General features: G+C 42.4%; 1 protein-coding gene across 11 annotated transcripts in view; it reads right to left on the reverse strand.

The window, feature by feature from the left end:
- The window catches only part of Ppp6r2 (protein phosphatase 6 regulatory subunit 2), a 67521-nt gene that overhangs the window by 42587 nt on the left and 2520 nt on the right, over window positions 1-22414 (reverse strand). For 4 of the 11 annotated variants that reach the window (XM_059248118.1, XM_059248114.1, XM_059248119.1 and 1 more), the window contains 2 exons: window positions 7217-7459; window positions 4641-4827 (listed from right to left, as the gene is read on the reverse strand). In XM_059248118.1, coding sequence (XP_059104101.1) covers window positions 4641-4827; window positions 7217-7443 — 414 coding nt within the window. In that variant the 5' untranslated portion in view covers window positions 7444-7459. Of the gene's footprint in view, window positions 1-4640; window positions 4828-7216; window positions 7460-14121; window positions 14232-16152; window positions 16240-22414 lie in introns of those variants that run through there. The other 7 variants (XM_059248117.1, XM_059248115.1, XM_059248112.1 and 4 more) reach the window with 3 other exon arrangements.

The following is a 22414-nucleotide window of genomic DNA, read 5'->3' on the forward strand; positions in this document are numbered from 1 at the left end:
TATTATGTAAAGGGAAAAAAATCTCAACCAGGGCTATCAAATATTTTGAGTTAAGACTCTATGGTTCTGATCAGCTGAAGCTAAGAAAAGGAGACCATAAGAGATCAATGAGACCATAACCACTGACTAAAGCAAAACCTTGGCTTCACTAGAACAACTGGTGCTGGTTAACTGGAGCTAAGACGTCAGCTGTGATTAAGAAGGAAGCAGCGGGGGCTGGAGAGACGGCTTATCGGTTAAGAGCACTGGCTGCTCTTCCAGAGGATCCAGGTTTAATTCCCAGCACCCACATGGCAGCTCACAACTGTCTATAACTCCAGTTCCAGGGGACCTGACACCCATGGCAAAAACATCAATGCACATTTAAAAAAAGGAGGAGGGGGTGCAGCATCACTGAAGCAAAGTTCTGGGAAACGTCTCCTCATGTCAGTGCACAGAGCCTTGTGCCTGAAGAACGTGGTGATATGTAAGACTGTCCCAGGTGGTACTGTTTTTTGTTTGTTTGGTTTTGGGTTTTAGTGTATATGTATGTTTTGCCTGCAGGTGTCTGTGCACCACGTGAGTGCAGTGTCCGCAGAGGCCAGAAGAGGGCCTGGGACTGCAGTAACAGGTGGTTGTGAGCCTCCAAGTAAGTGCTGGGAATCAAACCCAAGTCCTCTGGAAGAACAGCCAATGCTCATAACTTCTGAGCCGTCTCTCCAGCCCCTGGTACTGGTTTGAAAAGCATGAAAGGGGTCACAGAGAGACATTAAGGCTTAGCATCATGTGAAAGGGACAGAATCCCTGAAAAGAGCCCAAAAGAGGCTACTGATGAAGTTGTAGCCAGTTGCAGTGGAGACCCCAACATTTTGGAGATGCCAGTACCACAAGATGACCACCAAGAACAGCAGCAGGTGTGGAGCCAGGCCGAGGTTGTAAGCTGCATTATGTGTGCTGTGGCAAGCCCCTTTTGGAGCCCAGAAGATGGTGAGTCCCTGAAGTCTAACACTGAGCTTCACAGTTGGACTCTGGTTTGCTCTGACTGTACCTGTGCTCTGGCTCTTCCTTTCTGAAGTGGGAAAAAATATAACTTATTTATTTATAGGAGTGCAAAGTTGAGAGACTCTGAAGTTATAGTGGATTTAGATATTTTTAAAAGGCTTTGAACTTTGAAAGAAACTTCAGATGGTTTCAAGAGACTGAACTTTTCAAGTGTTTGAATTTTTAAAGACTGGGACTTGGGCTGGAGAGATGGCTCAGATGTTAAGAGCACTAACTGCTCTTCCAGGGGTCCTGAGTTCAATTCCCAGCAACCACATGGTGGCTCACAACCACTTATAATGAGATCTGGTGCCCTCTTCTGGCCTGCAGTCATACGTGCAGACAGAACACTGTATACATAATAAATAAATAAATCTTTAAAAAAAAAAAAAAAAAGACTGGGACTTTTAAAAGTTGGAATGTTATAGCCGGGTGTAGTGGCACACACCTTTAATCCAGCACTCGGGAGGCAGAGGCAGGCAGATCTCTATGAGTTCCAGGTCAGCCTGGTCTACAAAATGAGTTCCAAGACAGCCAGGGCTGTTAGAGAAATCCTGTCTCAAAAAAAAAAAAAAAAAAAAAAAAAAAAGTTGGAATGTTTTATATTGTGGTATTAATATTAATATGAAATCTTGGGGATGAACAAGAAAGAAAAGGTTATAGTTTAATGGTAATGTGTTTATGTGTCAGGTTGGCAAAGGTTCAATTGTGCTGGTTAGTTTTTTTGTCAACTTGACACAAGCTGTGTCATCTGAGAGGTGAGACCTTCAATTGAGAAAATGTCTCCATAAGGTCAGCTTATAGGCAAACCTATAGGGCATTTCCTTAACGGTTGATTGAGGGCCAGTCCATTGTGGGCAGTGCCACCTCTGGGCAGGTGGTCTTGGGTATATAAGAAAACAAACTGAGCAAGCCAGGAGGGAGCAAACTAGTAAGAAGTGTTCCTCCATGGCTTCTGCTATAATTCCTGACTTCAGGATTGTGCCCCAAGTTCCTACCCTGACTTCATTTCATGATAGGCTGTGATGAGGAACTTTAAGCTAAAATAAACCCTACCTCCCAGTAGCTTTTGGTCATGGCATTTTGTCCCAGCACTAGACACTTGAACTGAGACACAGACCATTTTGAGATGTCAAAGGCAATCCATACACTGCAAGAACATTTTTAATTAACAAAATTAAGGTATTACTGTTCATGCTCTATGTGTGACAATGGTATTGTGGTTATACCTATAAAAGACATCTCATCTTTTATCTGTATATCTCATCTCTCATCTTTTATCTGTATATCTCATCTCATCTGATATTTGTAATTTTCTTCAAAATAATCTGATGAGATTGAAAATAAGGAGGTTCAAACTGGGTGGTGGTGGTGCATGCCTTTAATCCCAGAACTCACTCAGTGAGTTCGAGGACAGCCTGGTATGTAGAGTGAGTTCCAGGACAGATAGGACAACACAGAAAAATCCTATCTCGAAAAACAAAACAAACCAAACAAACAAACAACCCCCCCCCAAAAAAAAGAAAAGAAAAGAAAGGTTCAGAAAAAAATATTGGTCCTAACAGATAATGTGGAAGCCCATCTATGGAGACATGAAGGTTTAAAAACTAGTTTACATAATTTACAGAGACTTGAAAGAACTGCCAGTCCTTTCCCTAACAGTCCTGTCTCTGCGTCAGTCTACACTTTCAGGAAAGCTCCCCCTGCCTGCCACAGCTAACCCTAGGAACAGGCCAACTCCTGGGTGACTGACAACAAATTTTGGTACAATAATACAAGGAACTGTCAAAATGAAGCAGGTATTTCCAAAGGAAAAGACATACAAGACTTATGTACATGTAAGAAAAGCAATTTATAGTACTCAGTATGATATCATTATGTAAAAATTAACAACTATGTGTTATCTACTGAAAAAGTAGTTATTGTAAGGAGTACAAAAACTAAATATTTCAGTCTTAACTTGAATTCCACATAAGTGTATTACATGTCTGTCAGCACAATAACATTTTTTTTACTTTATTTAGATAACATTTTTTTTCATTTACTTTACATACTGACCACAGCTTCCCCTCCCTCCTTCCTCCCGTGCCCTTCCCCCCTCCCTCCATCTCCATTCAGAAAGGGGCAGGCCTCCTATGGGCTGGAACAAAGCATGGCCCCAGGGGAGGAGCTCGATCCTGACTCAACTTGATGTATAATACAATTTTTTTTTAAAGATTTATTTATTTATTATGTATATAGAAGACGGTACCAGATCTCATTACAGATGGTTGTGAGCCACCATGTGGGTGCTGGGAATTGAACTCAGGACCTCTGGAAGAGGAGTCAGTGTTCTTAACCTCTGAGCTATCCCTCCAGCCCTAATACAATTTTTTAAAGAGTTCATTTCATATTACTCTAATGCAGTAGGCACTAGATAAAGGAAGAAAAGAGAAATTATGAGATAGTAACATTATAAAGAAACTCTGAAAGTGGCCAAAGAATATGATCAGGCTACAGTAAATTATGAGATTCACAAATCCAGTCATTGGGTGGCAAGATCTAGACACAAGAGGTCTCTCTGACACTGAGTGAACACCCCCCACAGCACCTTTCCTCACATTCTTCCCTACAGTCCTGCTGCCACCGCCATTGCACACACAAGTGGGAAGGGGATGTGCAGGCACACACACACGTACACACACACGTACACACACGTACACACACATACATAGGCACATCATTTCTGCTTTTCAAAACAAATGAGACAAGACAGTCCTCTGGAGTCCCAAGACTCAAGGCACAGACAGAATACAGGTTTGTTTGCTAAATGGATATTTGATGGGATTAAACAATCACATCTAATATTTTAGGAGTATAATACTTAGCAGTATTAAAAAGAAAAAAGTCCTTATAATTTAGCCAGATCCTGGACTATTTACACAAGACATTTTCTGACATCTGAGACGTGTGTTTAATCACCCAATGGGAACGGGTAAATGAAGTGAAAGGACAGATGCTGAACATGGCGGGAAGCACAAGCTGCCGTTACACTCCCTGTTCACACCCACGCTTGATTGACTGACTGACTGATTTAGTTTTTTGAGACAGGATTTCTCTGTGTAGCCCTAGCTGTCCCGGAACTCACTCCTGAGTTCTGGGATTAAAAGTGTGCACCACCACTACCTGGCTTCGCACCAACACTTTACATGTAAGGTAGGAGGAGGACAGTGTGACAGCTGAAATACTAGTGTTTTCCCACAAAAGCCCAATTCTGAACATCATCTTTTGTTTGTTTTGAAACAATCACTATCCTGGCCACACAGACATGCCACTCACAAAGACCCCAAAATGTAGATGTTCCAGGTCGCTCCACAGTGAAGGCATGTTATAGGACCTCATGTTTATGCCTGACCTGGAGCTTGCAAAGCACCCAGAGAGGACAGGAAGTACTGCTTATTCCAGAGTTGGCAACGAGAACATCTTTGAAAAGCCACTTTACTTAAACAACAGTTCACATATCAGCCACTCATACTGTTCATCTGTGTTCTGTTAAGCAAACAAAACACTGTCCCAAGAGCCTGGTGACAGTTTCACAGTGTCAGCAGTGATTGTCCAATACATTTGGCTTCACTCATTACCTGTTCAGTTTTCCTTGCAATAAGATTGCCAATGGTCTTGCTGAAGAAACTGGCAAGCAGAGGGTTGAGTGGTGGTTCCTGGTCCAGGAAGTCATAGAGAAGGTTCAGCAGATTCTCATCCTCGCCTAGTCTGTCGCTGATCTGCGGCACATCACAAGTCAGAAGCTCACAGGCTGTGTTTGGATATCTAAAAGGGCACAGTCCAAGCACTGGAGGTGAAATGAGATTTCTCCAACTCTTAGGAAGCTGTCTAAGAAAATGCTGCTTAGGAAGCAGACATATGTCAGGGCTGGAGAGAGCTCAGCGGTTAGAGTATGTACTGCTCTTCCAGAGGACCTGAGTTCAACTCCCAGTGCCCATGTCTGGTGTCAGAGCCACCTGTAACTACAGCTCCAGGGGATCCAACGCCTCCAGCCTCTAGGCACCCACAAACATGGCACACTCTCATACAGACACACACATATAGACACAACTAAAAATAAATACATTTAGGCCAGGCGGTGGTGGTGCACACCTTTAGCCCCAGCACTCGGGAGGCAGAGCTAGGTAGATCTCTGTGAGTTCAAGGCCAGCCTGGTCTACAGAGCGAGATCCAGGACAGGCACCAAAACTACACAGAGAAACCCTGTCTTGAAAAATAATAAATAAATAATTTAAAAAAAAACATAAAAAAAAAGAAAGGAAGCAGACCCATGTGATAAGAGCAAAGTACTGCTCAAAGAACAGACCTCAGAACAGAATGAAGATGATACTCTGTAACAATTATCATTTCTGACTATTGGAACTTCAAAGTTCTTAACAAATCTTTTATGGGCTCCATATATCCTGTACTCTAATATTCTAAATTTTCTGATTTTACTTCCATTCTGTAAATAACTTCAATTTTTTTTAAAACAGGATTTCATGTAGCCTGGACTGGCCTCAAATTCACTATGTAGATGAGGATGGCCTTCTCCTCCTGCCTTTACCTCCCAAACACTGGGATTACAGGTGTGTACCAGCAGACCAGACTTAGATAATCTCTTTTTCTCCTGGATTCTCTCTGCAGGCCTTCCTGCTCGTCTCCCAGGCCTCTCCCTGTTGACTGTCAGTGAGGCCAAGTCCCCGTCATGCTCATGTTTCTCCGTGGGAAATTCCCTTCCTCTTCTCCCCTCTTCCTGTGCCTTCAAATCTAACAGAGCAAAACTGTTCCACACTAGGAAATATCATGTCTGCAGCTATGAAACAATATCTGCTATGAGACATCATGCAAGTAATTTACTATTAAGACATGCTAGTATGAGCTGGGTCATGGTGGCACATGCTTTTAATCCCAGCACCAGGGAGGCAGAGGCAGGCAGATCTCTGTGAGTTTGAGGCCAGCCTATAGTATAGTCTACAGGACAGCCAGAGCTACACAGAGAAATGCTGTCTTCAAAAACAAAGCAAAAAAACAAAAAAAAAAAAAAGGAAGAAAGAAGAGAGAAAGAGAGAAAAATGCTAGCATGTGCAAATGTACTTTTCCTTTAATGAAAGTGACAAGATAAGCCATTGTGTGATTCCATGTTATCACTGTTTCTTCTTTAGCAGCTGGTCCACACAGGAGAGAAGACAACAGTGCCCCAGAAACAAAGAGTTCTTCACTAGCTGGGGATGGGGTGCTCCTTCCCAGACCCACAGGAAGCAGCAGCCTTCAGAGCCATGAAGGAGCTGTCAGTCATACAGACCCAGCAGGACATGCGAGACAAGTAGGCCTTTGGACAAAATAGTGTGGGCAGTGTTCAGGGCCCCACAGGGAGGGGCCTAAGGGTTAAGTGGGATGCCTCCTTCCTGGCTAGCCTCTCTGGCCTTCCATGTCCTTGTCTGTGAAGGGGGGCAGCCAGGGCCCACCTCATGGGATAGCTGTAACCTTGCATAAGTGTTTAGTGTAGGGGATCATACGTGACCAATGAGGGCAGGGAGACCAGAGACAGCAGGGAAAGAGGGCCATGTGAGCAGCAGTGAAGGCCACAGTGACACTCTACCAGACCCAAACAAGACACAGCTGGGGCAGTGTAAGAAGTCAAATCCTAGGGTGAGGGAGCAAAGTAAAGACTGCACATTTTCACATTTTGCTTTAGCTTAGTACTCAGGCATTACTACTCTCTCTCAGACTCTGGCTCTGCAAGTCTTGAGTCATTAATGCTATTCTAAGAATCCCTGTCTTGACCCAAAAGCCCCTTAACTACACTCCTCCCCCACCTATCACTTTGTTCTCATCTGTCACCCAAACTGGGAGACAATTGTAGAGAAGATGGCAGGTAGGCTGTGAGGTGATACTGAGAACACACGAGCCTCCAGCTGTGGCCACCTGCCCATACGCCGTGGCTCCTGACAGCAGGCCTCTGCTCTTCCTACTACCGTTTCCCATCATGGGACTCTTGTCAGACAGACTGACCACAGGAAGCACTGATAGTCCACCGCAGGCTGCCTCATCATCCAGGCTTGCCCTGTTTTCTTGTCACGTGCTGATGCCCTGGCTCTAGCTGGCCTTAGACACTACTCATAGCCTCCTTAAGCACTACCCAGCTGGCCTGGGAAACAGCCTCAGTACATACTTGAATCGGACCTTCTCTTCCATGTCCAGGGGTGGGTCTTGTGTGATGAGGTTCACCAGCTCCTCCATACACTGCTGCCTGCACAGGAAGTCCAGCAACTTCTGGTTCTGAGCCTTACACTCTTGCAGGATGTCATCTTCATCCATTAACTCCTGCAATGTCACATGTTCCTTGTCGAGCAGCTTGTCAACATGGGACGTGGTATTCAAGTCAAATTTCCAGAACATGATGGTGGCCACAGAGCTACAAGCAAGGACAAAAAAGGAGCTCACTCCTCCCTACTCTGTAAAGCCACATTATACCAAAGTCCAAGAAGTTCATCCCCAACATATATACAAGCAATCCTGGGGACCAAGTAACTACTCTTTTTTTTCCCCCACCCCCCACCCATCCCCCAAGTAACTACTTTTATCTACAGGTCCCTTAGGTTCCCCTTACTGACTTACCTCCTCCCCACCCACAGGAACCCCCTCATCTGACCTATCTTCTCCCCTGTCCACAATGCTTAAGTCCCTGGAGGCTCTCATTTCGATCATGGCTTTGAGGGGCCCACACATCTGTCTCCCAAGTATCAACACCAGGAATACCCCTCCATTCTAAAAAAGTTAACTCAAACCAGAAACCCACCCTCCCAGTATTTAATCCTTCCTGAGTGAACACTAGACATGTGTTCCCAGAAGACTCTCAAAGCCTATACTCAACAAGCCAAACTAAGGACTGCCTGTTAAGTTTGATCCTGCCATTTTCTACAGCCATCTGTCACCTAGTCCCTCAGTTTATGGTGGCCATCTTGCTGCATAACATCGAGGTTACCCATGAGACAACCATCTCATTCACATGAACACTACCACAGCAATCTGAAGACTACCACTAACCCAGCCCTTCTTCTGCCTTCCCAGCCCTTCTTCCAGCTTTTGGTGTCATACCTAGACAAGACTGTCCATCCCCATGGGGTTCAATGTTAGTGTGCAGCCCAGGATGAGTTAGCTAATCGTTTTTACATTCTGATAACAAAAAGAAAACATGAAGCTTCATCTCGAACAAAGCTAAAAGCTTATCTTTAAATTATAAATCTTTTAAAATTATTTTTACATTTATTTATTTGTTTGCCCACATGTGAACACCATGCAATCAGGAAAGCACACATGTGTGGTGGTCAGAGGACAAGTTGTGGGAGTGAGTTCTCACTTTCTATCATGTGGGTCCCAGGGACTGAACTCAGATCATCAGCCCTGACCCGGTTAGCCATTTCATTGGTCCAAATTATAAATCTTTTTAAAGTCATATGAAGTTATTTACAAAACTATAGTAAGATCTGAGGGGCTTTTCTTACTTGGTATTTTTTACTTTAAAAACAAAATATAAAAGATTGGGGGTACAGAGATGGCTCAGTGGCTGTAGATCCAGAGGACCTGGGGATCGATTTCTAGTATCAAAACCACTCCCAACAGTCTGTAACTCCAGTCCCAGGTGACACAACACCATCTTCTGACCTCTATGGGCAATGTATACCTATGATACACAGACATGCATGCAGGCAAAACATCCATATACATAAAATAATGTTTTAAGACAGAATCTTACTGTGTAGCTCTGGTTGCCTGAAACTCATTATGTAGACCAAGCTCAACTCAAACTCACAGAAGTGCACTGCCTCTTCCACATAAATGCTGAGATTTAAGGATGTGTGCCACTACACCTGATGATAAAATAAACTTAAAATGAAAAAACTAAAAGAATGGCTGCAGTTCTTAAATGTGTTGGCCTGTTTGTGAATCTGAGATATCAGTGGAGCCCTGACACAGCAGCCTCTGATACCATTATGTATTCAATTAATTTTCAATAAATGTACAAAATCAATTAAATGAAGAAAAGTGTGTTGTTGTGTCAGTGTGTGTGTGCAGTCTTTTTCAAAAATTATTCCAGAAAACTAAATACACATAAATAAGCTGATGTTCAACACTTACTTCACACCAAACCCCAAACTAACATGATATAGATCACAGGTTTAATCATAAAATCTACAACTAGAAATTCTAGAAGACAATGTTTGGAGACTGGGAATGCAGCTCAGTGGTAGAACCATTGCCTAGCATATACAAGGTCATAAGGTTTGTTGCCCAGAACTATGGAAGCAGGGGTGGGATAGAAAGGGAGGGTCAGCAAGATGACTTCAGTGACTAGGGGCACTTGTCACCAAACCTGAGAACCTGAGTTTAATCCCTGAGACCACATGGTGAAAGGAGAGGACCATTCCTATAAGTTGTCCTCTGTTGGCCACACACACACATCAAAGCAAGCACATAAACACAAACACATAAATAAATGTGATATCCTCCAAACATAGTATTGCACGCCTTTAATCCCAGCACTTGGGAGGCAGAGGCAGGTGGATCTCTGTGAGTTCAAAGCCAGCCTGGGTCTACATAAAGCATTCCAGACCAGTCAAAAGACACACAGTGAGACTATCTCAAAACAACAAAAAGTAATGTGACTAAATGTTTTAAAAAGCAAGAAATGAAGGCCAGTTGGTGGTGGCACACACCTTTAATTCCAGCACTAAGTAGACAGAGACAGGTGGATCTCTGTGAGTTTGAGGCCAGCCTGGTCTACATAGTGAGTTCCAGGACAGCCAAAGCTGTTATACAGAGGAAACCCTGTCTTGAAAAACCAAAAAAAGCCGGGCGGTGGTGGCGCACGCTTTTAATCCCAGCACTCGGGAGGCAGAGCCAGGCAGATCTCTGTGAGTTCGAGGCCAGCCTGGGCTACCAAGTGAGTTCCAGGAAAGGCGCAAAGCTACACAGAGAAACCCTGTCTTGAAAAACCAAAAAAAAAAAAAAAAAAAAAAAAAAAAAAAGAAAGAAAAGAAACAAAAGTTGGAGGTTCATAAGACACACTAAACAATTTATGATGGAAAAAGTAAGAAGTAAGTAAGACTCCCACAAAATTGTGAACTTCTGAGAGCCAGCAGGATGACTGAGTAGTTAAAGGCAACTGTCACCAAGTGTGACAACTTGAGTTCAATCCCTGTGACACACATGGTAGGAAAGAACTGTCACTTGTCCTCTGACCTCTTTATGTGTGCTACTTGCACAGCACACAGACACACACACATGCATGCACACAAACAATAAATAAAACTAAACTTTGGGGTTCAAATGATATAAGAAATCAATTTATGGAAGGAAAAGTAATGAATCAGACCTCCACAAAATTATAATCTTCTGGGGCTGGCAGTATGACATAGTGGGTAAGAGATCTTGTGGCCAAGCCTGACAATGAGTTGAATCACAGAAACCCAGAAAAGGCAAACCAACTCCTTCAAGTTGTCCTCTGACCTCCACACTTGTGTGTTTTAACACTTGTGTGTCCCCTCACTAAATAAATAAGCAAATAAATGTTAAGAGAGAGACAGAGAAAGAGAGAGACAAAGACAGAGAAAAGAACATTTCTGTGCCTTCAGCCACATCCCCACTCAGGAGGCAAGGCCAGATTACCACACACTGAGAGCATCTATTTAAAAAAAAAAGAAAAAAAAAAAGAAGGGGGTGGGGAAATTCCTGGGACCAGTAAGATGATTCACAGGGCTGGAGAGATGGCTCAGTGGCTAAGAGCGCTGACTACTCTTCCAGAGGACCTGGGTTCAATTCCCAGCACCCACATGGCAGCTAACAACTGTCTGTAACTCCCAAGATCCGACACCCTCACACAGATATGCAGGCAAACACCAATACACATAAAATAAAAATAAATAACTTAAAAAAATTATTCTTTAAAAAAAAAGGGGGGGGGCTGGAGAGATGGCTCAGTGGTTAAGAGCACTGGCTGCTCTTCCAGAGGACCTGGGTTCAATTCCCAGCACCCACATGGCAGCTTACAACTGTATCTCTGGTTCCAGGGGATCTGACACCCTCATACCAATGCACATAAAATAAAGTTAAATCAATTATTTAAAAAAAAAAAAAAGATGATTCAGCAGGTAGAGGCTTGCTGCCAAGCCTAAAGACCTGGGTTCAGGGCTGGAGCAATGGCTCAGAGGTTAAGAGCACTGGCTGTTCTTCCAGAGGACCTGAGTTCAATTCCCAGCAACCACATGGTGGCTCACAACCATCCATAATGAAATCTGGTGCCCTCTTCTGACCTGCAGGTGTATATGCAGACAGAATACTGCATACATAATAAATAAATAAATCTTTAAAAAAAAAAAAAAAAAAAAAAAGACCTGGGTTCAATCCCCAGGATCCATGTAGAAGAAGAGCAGAACTTACTCTCTGAAAATTTGTCCTTTGATGTCCACAAATATACCACAGCACATACATGAAATAAATAGATGTAAAAAAATTCAATTCCTTTATACTGTTAGTAAAATAAAAATATAAGTCAAAGGCTGGGAAAAATATTTCTCAATGTATAGTTCAGATATAAATCTATACTTATTTCTGATATATATCTGAAAAGTTATCCATATTCACATCATAAAAAACTTTTTACAACTCAGCTATAAGACAACAAAACACTAATTTAAAAAACTGGAGATACATTACTTTAAAAGATATAAAAATATACATGCTAGCTTACACCTTTTATCTCAGAATTTGCAATGCTGAGGCAAGAGGACCATGAACTTGAAGCCAACCTTGGCAACACAGTAAGATCTTGTCTCAAAACAAAACAAAAATCCATCCAGTAAGTGCACTATAATAGGATCAGTATCACAGTAACCAGTGATCTGCAGTGAGGCTGTACTGCATACATACCTACCAGAATGACTAACATCAAAAGCTACCCATGTGCTGATGAAGACATTGAACAACTCAAACTCCTATCCACTTCCAGGAAGAGAGCTCTAATGTGGCACAACCACTCTGAAAAGAGTTTAACAGCTTTTTTATAGAGTTACGCATATTCTTACCATGTGATCTACCAATTCTACTCTCAGGTCCAACATAAGAAAAATTAAATACTATGTCTGTACAAAGACTGAGTGAAGGCTGACAGCCACCTTATTCACAGTAGTTACACACAGGCAACAGCTCAGATGCCTATTAACAGGTGAATGATCTCCCCATACAACGGAACCTTACTCACAACATACAACAAGCACAACACAGATGAGTGACAGGGGATGAAGGCCAATATTAAATGGTTCCATTTATAAGAGAGTTCAGAAATATGTAAAACATATCCAGGGCAAGGACAGCAGAAGTTGTTCAAGGCCAGGGATATGGCATAGAATAACTACACTGTGACTGAAGGGAATTTGGGGGTAATATAGAACTGTGTCTTAAATAGGATCTCTACTGCTGTGATAAAACATCATGATCATAAGTAATTTGGGCTTTTTTTTTTTTTTTTTCAATTACACTTCCACATCACAGTCCATCATCGAAGGAAGTCATGGCAGAAACTCAGGGCAAGAACTGATGCAGCAGTCACAGGGGAACCCCACTTACTGGCTCAATTTATTCTGGTTTGTTCAGTTTGATTTTCTTATAAGCCCCAGGTACAGCCTCAGCTCCCTCTATACCAGAGATTCTGTGTGCTGACATTCAGGAAAAAAACTCCCAGATACACAGTTCTCAGTGTTACTGGTTTCTTCTTCATCACCACTAATTTCTCAGCTCCAGCTAACCAGCAGCAATTATCCCATCAAAACAAAGGTTTCACTTCAGTGGTTCTGGTCTCTTGTTAATTACAGCCAATTCTTCAGCCTCAGCTGACCAGGACCACAGATTCTTAATTCAAAATATCACATCAACAGCCCTGAGTCTCTGCCTCCCTCTGGAACTTCACAAGCCAGGCCTCCATCTCATGCAGTGCTCTGACTGTCATCTTCTAAGTTCCTACAGAACAGCCCACGGAGCTCTGAGCAACTCAAAACTCATAGTCAGGACTGTCAACGCTATACCCCATGGCCCGGTACCAAGCCATCTTAGTTAGGGTTCCTACTGCTGCTGTGACGAAACACCATGACCATAAGCAACTTGGAGAGAAAATGGTTTATTTCAATTACACTTCCATATCACAGTCCATCACTGAAGGAAGTCAGGGCAAGGACTCAAGGCAGAAACTGAAGCAGAGGCCTTTACTGGAAATGCTCTTTAGTGGCTTGCTCCTCCTATCTCGCTCAGCCTGTTTTCCTATAGCACCCAGGACTACCAGCCCACAGTGAGCTGGGCTCTCCACATCAATCATCAATCAAGAAAATGTCCCACAAGCTTGCCCACAGGCCAATCGAATGGAGGCATTTTCTCAACTGAAGTTCCTTCTTCCCAAATGGCTCTAGCTTGTGTCAAGTTGACATAAAACTAACCATCACAAACTGAAAACTTAAAGGGGGTCTGTTTATTTACTATAAATAATACCTGTGTGGTATACAACAAAAACCAGTAAAGAATTATTAAGAATACCAGGTGGTGGTGGCACACACCTTTAATCCCAGCAATTACGAGGCAGAGGCAGGTGGATCTCTGAGTTCAAAGCCAACCTGGTCTACAGAGTGAGTTCCAGGACACCATGGCAACACAGAGAAACCCTGTCTCAAAATAAACAAACAAACAAGTAAGTAATTGCTGATAAAATACCTATGAAATTATTTATAAGATTTGGAATGAATTCAAAGCAAAGAAGTGCTTACTATAAAATAATCTATAATTTAGTATCTGTATGACTCTGGCTGGAGAGATGGCTCCGTGGTTGTGAGCACTTTCTGCTTTCCCAGAGGATCTGAGTTCTCACAACCTTCTCTAACTCCAGCTCCAAGGGATCGAATGCCTCTGGTCTCCATAAGCACTGAATGCATGTGCACATACCCACATGCAGGTGTACATACCTACATATAATTACAAAGAATAAAAACAAATTTTTTAAAAATCTGTGTGACTGCTGGGGATAGTATTGCGCACCTTTAATCTCTTTAAACTCAAGAAGCAAAGGCAGGCAGGTTTCTGTTAGTCCAAAACTAGCCTGATCCTCATGGCCAATTCCAGCCCATCCAGGGCTACACACAGAGAGCCTGTCTCGGAAAGAAGAAACAAACAAAACAACAAAACCTTTATGACTTAAAAACAGCAAAACAAAAAAATACCTGGCTCATCATGCTCATCTCAGGCAATCTATATTTTGTTTGGTTTTGTTCTTCATGATTTTTTTTCAGGTTGGCTTATATAACATAGCTGGAGTTGGTCTCAAACTTAAAATTCTTCTGCTTAACCTCCAAAAAAGTCTAGGATTACAGGCGTGTGCTACCATACCCAGCTGGCATTCTATTATTCTATTAACTAAGATTCATTCCTTTGGACAGCCATTTATGTGGCCAGAATGATGTTCAGTAGAGGCTTCTCTACCTGTTGATATGGCAAGGAAAAGGGGCTGTGTTACTGGGAAAATGGAAGAAATATTTTTAACCTTAAAAATTATGTAAGTGGAATAAAGGTCTTAATATCCACAACAAAGGGAATATTGCTGTTGGTTATTTTTGCTCTTTTGGGGGGCCTGCCACCCAGCTCCCAAATATATCACATGGAGGCTTATTACTACTTACAAATGCCCATCCTTTAGCTTGTCTTGTTTCTTACCAGCTTTTCTTTTTTTTTTTTTTTTTTTTTGGTTTTTCGAGACAGGGTTTCTCTGTGTAGCTTTGCGCCTTTCCTGGAACTCACTCTGTAGACCAGGCCGGCCTCGAACTCACAGAGATCCGCCTGCCTCTGCCTCCCGAGTGCTGGGATTAAAGGTGTGCGCCACCACCGCCCGGCCACCAGCTTTTCTTAACTTTAAATTATCCCGTCTACCTTTTGCCTCTGTATATCTTACTTTCCCACTTTGTGGCTGGCTGTGAGGCTGTGAGGCTGTGAGGCTGTGAGGCTGTGAGGCTGTGAGGCTGAGAGGCTGGCTGGCCTCTAACATCCTCCTCTCGTTGTTCTCTTTCTTCTTTTCCTCCCAAAGTTCTCCTATTTATTCTCTCTGCCTGCCATCCCCGCCTATCCTTTCTCCTGCCTAGCTATTGGCTGTTCAGCTCTTTATTAGACTGATCAGGTGTTTTAGACAGGCACAGCAACACAGCTTCACAGAGTTAAAAAATGCAACATAAAAGAATGCAACACAGCTTTGCATCATTAAACAAATGTTCCACAGCATAAACAAATGTAACACACCTTAAAATAATATTCCACAACAGAATGCATAACTAAGAAAATAGCAATAAAGTAAACAAAAGCAAAACTCAAAATGAAACATCTACCATAATCTAGCCTATGGAAAATAATAAAGAAAAAATAAAGACAAAACTAAAATATTAGTAAATAAAAAATATGAAATAAAATGACAGAAACTAGCACTAATAATGTCAACAACCACATGTGGGATAAAGTTATCAATGAAAAAGTCTCTCAGACTAGATATAAAAAATTCCAACAAGGCTAGAGAGATGGCTCAGCAGTTAAGAGCGCTGGCTGTTCTTCCAGAGGACCTGGGTTCAATTCCCAGCACCCACATGGCAGCTCACAACTGTCTGTAACTTTAATTCTAGGGGATCTGATACCTTCACACGAATGCACATAAAATAACGTTAAATAAATTTAAAAAATTCCAACAATGTTGACTCTAAACAATATACTTTAGCTGGGCATAGTGGCACACACCTTTGTGTGCTTGGAAGGCAGAAGCAGGCAGATCTCTGTGAATTCAAGGCCAGTCTGGTCTACATAGAGAGTTCCAGGACAGCCAAGGATATAGAGAGGAAGCCTGTCTCAAACAAAGACATACTTTAAAAACTGAACGAGGCAGAAATAGGACAACTGAAAAACACAGTGGGCAAATAGGAACCAAAAACTGAGATACAATTTTAATATCTGATAAACTTTAAGGCAAAAAACAATAAGAGGCAATGTTATACCCAAGTAAAAAAGAAAAGATCTAAGCATGATAAACATACAAACCTTAAGAGATTCTGCAACCTCTATAATGCAGCAAGCAGTGAACAGAAATCCATACAAATAAAACTGCCTTGGCCCTGGACATTGATCCTAGAAAAACAAAAACTTCAATGCACACAAAAACCTTCACAGCAGCTTTATTTATAACAGTCAAAAGCTAAAATAACAGCAGGGTACGCCTGTAATCACAGCACTCAGGAGGCAGAGGCAGGCAGGTCTCTGGTTTGAGGCTAGCCTGTTCTATACTGTGAGTTCTAGGACAGCCAGAGCTACCTGCTGAGATCTGGTATCAAACAAAACAAAACACATTTCTTTGTATGCTAACTAAAAAAGGGGAGGGAGGTAAAGGTTGGCATCAGCTTGGACAGTCTTCAAAATACAAACTAAACACAGCATGTGGAGCCAACACTGAAAGGAAAACAGGATGATAAAAAGTGCTATTGTGCTCACTCTGATAGCTCATGTACTAAAACCACAATGATCTGGGAAAGTTAACATGGCCACCCTGCAAGGAAGTTAGGAAAATTTATCACTCTTTTCTTATTTTCTTGCCTAAAATGTATATGCTGTAGAAACAGTTAACAAGGAAATAACTTTAAATGACGGCTACTCTTGTTTAATGTCATATGAAAAATCCATGTGCAATTCCAAGCACAATTGTTATCCAAGCACAATTGTTAACATATGTACTCAGTTCATGTAAGCGGAATAAATGTTTTATGATTAGGAAAAAAAAAATTTTTTTTTTTTTTTGAGAGAGTGTCCTGTTTGTCAGAATAACCTCAAACTTTATATATAGCTGAGGGTCACCTTGAATTCCCAACCTTTCTGCCTCTTCCTCCCTGGTGCTGAGCTGGGCTCAAACCCAGAGCTTTTCATGTTAGGCAAGCACTCTACCAACAGAATTACATCCCCAGCCCCCAAAAGGAACTAGTGATGGGTACAAAAACTGAGTGTCTAGAAATTTATTACTAGGCAAAGTAAACAAATCTCAAAAAGTTGTATACTTTGATTCCATTGATGGCTTGGTGGCTTTGGTTTCATTTTGTTTGTTTTATTTGTTTGAGATATGATCTCACTATAGTGCCCAGGCTGGTCTTGAACTCTTGGGTTCAAACAATTCTCTCACTGCAGTCTCCTGAAAGCCTAAGCGTATGTCACCATGCCTAGGTCCAGTGCAACATTTTTAAGTGATAAAATTTTAGAAATGGCGCAGTGGTACATACCTTTAATCACAACATTTGGAAGGCAGAGGCAGGTTGGATCTCTGTGAGTTCAAGGCCCACCTGGTCATTATAGCAAGCAAATTCCAGCACAACCAGAGCTACTAAGAGAGACCGTGTCTCAAAAAAAAAAAAAAAAAAAAAAAAAAAAAAAAAAATTCTAGAAACAGAGGCTGAAGAGATGGCTTGGTGGTTAAGAGAGCACTAGTTGTTCTTGCAGAGACCTGGGTTTGAGTCCCAGCACCCATATGGTGGTTCTCAACCATATGTAACTCCAGTTCTGGGGATCTGATGCCCTTGCCCTCTTCTGACACCTGAAGGCACCAGGCATGCATGTAGTACAGACATACATGCAGGCCATACACTCATACACACAAAATAAATAAAACTTTAAAAAATATTAGAAACAGGAGGACAGTGTAGTGGATAGTATTAACAGAATCTAGTATAACCTAGAGACAAGCTTCTAGGCATACCTGTAATGGAGTCTTGTGGTGATATTTTGTGTATGCTCTATCAAAAAAAAAAAAACTTGCCTAAAGATCAGAGGGCAAAGCCAGCCACTAGTTAGCCATAGAGGCCAGGCAGTGGTGGCACACACCTTTAATCCCAGCACTTGGGATCTCATGCCTTTGCTCCCAGTACTTGGGAGGCACACATGCCTTTAATCCCAGCACTAGGGAGGCTGAGCAGGAAGAGATATGGCTGGGCGGAGAAAAGAAATATAAAGGGAAGGAGACAGGAGCTCAGTCTTTTCGGCTGAGGAGTTGGTGAGGTGAGAGGTGGCTGTGGCTCATTCCTTTGTCTCTGATCTTTCAGCATTTACCTGAATACCTGGCTCTGGGTTTTTATTATAAGACCAATTTGGATTCGTGCAATAGAGTCTCTTGATTAGGTTAACTGAAATGAGAAGACACACCCAAAGAGTGGGCAGCACGATTCCCTAGGCTTGGGTTCTAGACCACATAAAAAGGAGGAAGCCAGCTCAGCACAAGCATTCATTCACTGCTCTCCTCTTCCTAACTGTGAATGCAACACAGCCAAGACTGCTTTGGGTGCTTGCAGTCTTAACTGTTCTACCACGATGGACTATATCCTTAAGCTGTGGACCAAAATAAACTATTCCACCTTAAATGGCTCCTATCAGGATATTTTATCACAGCAACATGAAAAGACAGATTCTTGGTTTCCAGTGGTTGGGAATTAGGAGAGGAGAAAAAAGGAAGTAAATATGGTTATAAAAGTGACATGACAACTGGGCATGTAGTGCACACTTGCAATCCCAGCCCTAGGGAGGTGAAAGCGGCTGGATCAGGAATTTAAGATCATCCTTCACTACAAAGTAAGTTCAAGTCCATGAGTACACACATACACACACACACACACACACACACACACACACACACACACACACACACACACAGAATGAACTGGGGAGGTCAAGTTGAGTGTGGTAGAACACATTTGTAATCCCAGCATTTGAAAGGCTGAGCAGTCAGATTTCTGTGAGTTCCAGGATAACATGAACTACATACAAGCTTCAGGCCAACAAGAATCAGCCTAAAAACAAACAACTGGGAGGTGTGACTAGTCAGTAGACTGTGACAGCCCCACTTCCTGGTTAGAACTCTGTAAAACATTTCTACTATTGCTGGCCTGCAATCCCGCCACCTGGAAGGACAGGCAGAAGAAAGAGTAGAGTAGTTCAAGCTCAGCCACAGCTGCATAGGGAGCTGACGGCCAGCATGGGCTATTTGAGAGCCTTTCCCAAAACAAAGTTTCATTATGGGGGAAATGGGTAAAGGGCACAAGGGATTTCTCTGTTGTTTCTACAGTTGCACTGACTAAGCTCAGGCTGCTAAGGAAACTTAAACACCTAAAAATGAAATACAAAAATTTCCAACATCCAATGTAACATTTACAAATATAAGTCACTGAGCTGGGAAGAATGCTCAGCCATTAAAGGCTAGGCTCACAACCAAAAATACAAATATAATCCCCAACACAAGAACTTCAGATGACCACTGTCATACAGATTACTTCTCTAAAAACAGTAAGATATGGAAACTAATATCAAAAGTTTTTTTTTTTTTTTTTAAGATTTTGTTTTGTAACCGGCAGTGGTGGTGGTGCACGCCTTTAATCCCAGCTCAGGAAGTAGAGGCAGGTGGATCTCTGTGAGTTCGAGTCCAGCCTGGTCTTCAGAACAAGATCCAGGACAGGCACCAAAACTACACAAAGAAACCCTGTCTTGAAAAACCAAAAAAAAAAAAAAAAAAAAAAAAACCAAAAAAAAAAAAAAAGATTTTGTTTTTACAAGACAAGATTTTTCTGTGTAGTCCTGGTTGTCCTGGAACTCACTCTGGAGATCAGGCTGGCCTCAAACTCAGAGATCCACCTGCCTCTGCCTCCTAAGTGCTGGGATTAAAGGTGAGCTGTAGCTAGAGTTTTCCTGCCTGGCCCACAGTCAGGACAAATCTCTCTCACCTGCCAGTCCCACAGCCGCTCAGACCCAATCAAGTAAACACAGAGACTTATATTGCTTACAAACTGTATGGCCATGGCAGGCTTCTTGCTAACTGTTCTTACAGCTTAAATTAATCCATTTCTATAAATCTATACCTTGCCACATGGCTCGTGGCTTACTGGCATCTTCACATGCTGTTTGTCATCGTGGCGGCTGGCAGTGTCTCTGACTCAGCCTTCCACTTCCCAGCTTTATTCTCCTCCTTGTCCCGCCTATACTTCCTCCTGCCTGACTACTGGCCAATCAGTGTTTTATTTACTAAGCAATCAGAGCAACACATTTGCCATACAGAACATTCCTTCCACAACAGTGAGCGCCACCACTGCCTGGCTAAGATTTTATTTTTATTTCTATGTATGTGTGTGTGTGTCTGTGTCACACACACACACACACAGATCAGAAATGGATATCAGATGCTCTGGAGCTGGAGTTATAGGTAGTCATGAGCTGCCTGATGTGCTGAGAATCAAAATCTGGTCCTCAGGAAAAGCAGCAAGTGCTCTTAACTCAAGCCATCTCTCTAGTCCTAAGGACTGGGTTTTTTATTGTTTTTTAAAGAAAGGGTCTTCTGTAGCCCACCCTGGCTGGCCCTAAACTCTCTGTACAGCTGAGAATCATCATAAATCACTGATCCTGTGGCTTCCATGCTCAAATGGTGGGATTATAGGAGTGTGCCACCTGCTGCATTTAGTTCAGTTTTTTTGTTGTTGTTAATGTTTTTTTTGTTTTTAAATCCTACCTGTGGGTGTGACTATAGACATGTGCCACCATTGCACTTAGTTTTTTGTTTTGTTTTTAAATCCTACCTATGATCTCACAAGCTATTCCTAAAATTAATACAGAAATGCAAGGAATTCAGCATAGACAACACAATGGTGAAAAGAAAGGACAATCCTGGAGGACTCACAGGTTCTGCTTCTTTTTCCCCTTACTCTATTCATATTATTTTTAACTTGTTTTCAAAAATAAGGAATATCGAGGGAATTTAAGGACATAAACACTTCATTGAGGAGCCCACTGTGCTCCCATGCCTATTTCCAAACTGATGGTCACTGATTAAGACGTAACTGTAGGTAGAAAAGGGCCTGGTAGAGTGGGGTAAAGGGGCTGGGAGGGGTTCAGAGAAGGTGGAGGTGACAGTAAGCTGAATGCACTATGTATGTGGTGGTTTGAATGAGGATGCCCCAGTATGAAGGCTCATATATTTGAATGTTGGTTCCTAGTTGATAAACGTTTGGGAAGGATTAGGAGGTGTGACCTTGCTGGAGGAGGTGTGTTCTTGCTGGAGACAGTGTGGCCTTGTTGGAGGAGGTATGTCACTGGGGTTGGGCCCTGAGGTTTCAAAAGCCCATGCCAGGCCCAGTGACTTTCTTTGTCTACCTGCTGCCTGTGGATCAGGATGCATAGCTCTCAGTCACCACTCACGTGTCATACTTATGTGCTCCCCACCAGAGATCAACGGGAGCTCAGCCTCAGATATATCCATAACACAGCTCCCATATCTATGGCTCAGAGAACATCTCAGAAGAGGGAGTAGAAAGGCTGTAAGAGCCAGTCTCTCCTAGAAATGGCTGCATAAACAAGACTGTAATAATTAATGGCCATGTCAATGGATATGGTAATGTGGAAGGAGGAAAATTTCATGGATCCCCCTTCTAGATAAAGAACTACAGGCAACTAGTAACTGTGGGGAGAAGGAGAATTAGTCTCTCCCAGAGATGAGCACCTTAACTGGTTGTCCAATGCAGAGTGGTCAGCCTTGAAACCACATACACGCACAACAAAAACAGACTCATTAGGTTGTATTTATATATTTGTGCATACACACACATATATACATGTATATGTACATAACAATAACAATCAAAAAAAAAAAAGAGGCTGGCCAGGTGGTGGTGTGGTGCATTTTTTTAAATTTATTTATGTATATGAGTGTTCTATCTGCATGTACACCTTTATGCCAGAAGAGAACATCAGATCCCACTAGAGATGGCTGTGAGCCACCATGTGCAGAGGACCTCTGGAAGAGCAACCAGTGCTCTTAGCCATCTCTCCAGCCCTGGTGGTACACACTTTTAATCCCAACACTCGGGAGGCAGAAGCAGGCAGATCTCTGAGTTTGAGGCTAGCCTGGTCTACAAAGTGAGTTCCAAGACAGCTAGGGCCAGACAGAGAAACGCTGTCTTGAAAAATGAAAACAAACAAACAACAAAGAAACCCCAACAAAACAAAATGTATTTTTATTTATGTGTGTGTTGTGTGTCACATGTGTGGTTGCCCTTGGGCTAAAAGTGGGAGTCAGATCCCCTAGAGCTGGAGTTACAGGCATTTGTGAGCTACCCCACATAATGGCTGGATAACAACCTCAGGTCCTCTGGAAGGGAAGCAAGTGCTCTTAAACATGATCCCACCTCTCCAGCTCTTAGTTTTTTTACATTTACTTATTTATTTGAGCGAGTGAGTGTGTGTGTGTGTGTGTGTGTGTGTGTGTGTGTGTGTGTGTGGTGTGCACACA

The sequence above is a fragment of the Peromyscus eremicus genome, chromosome 20 (assembly GCF_949786415.1).
Source record: "Peromyscus eremicus chromosome 20, PerEre_H2_v1, whole genome shotgun sequence".
Taxonomy (NCBI): domain Eukaryota; kingdom Metazoa; phylum Chordata; class Mammalia; order Rodentia; family Cricetidae; genus Peromyscus; species Peromyscus eremicus.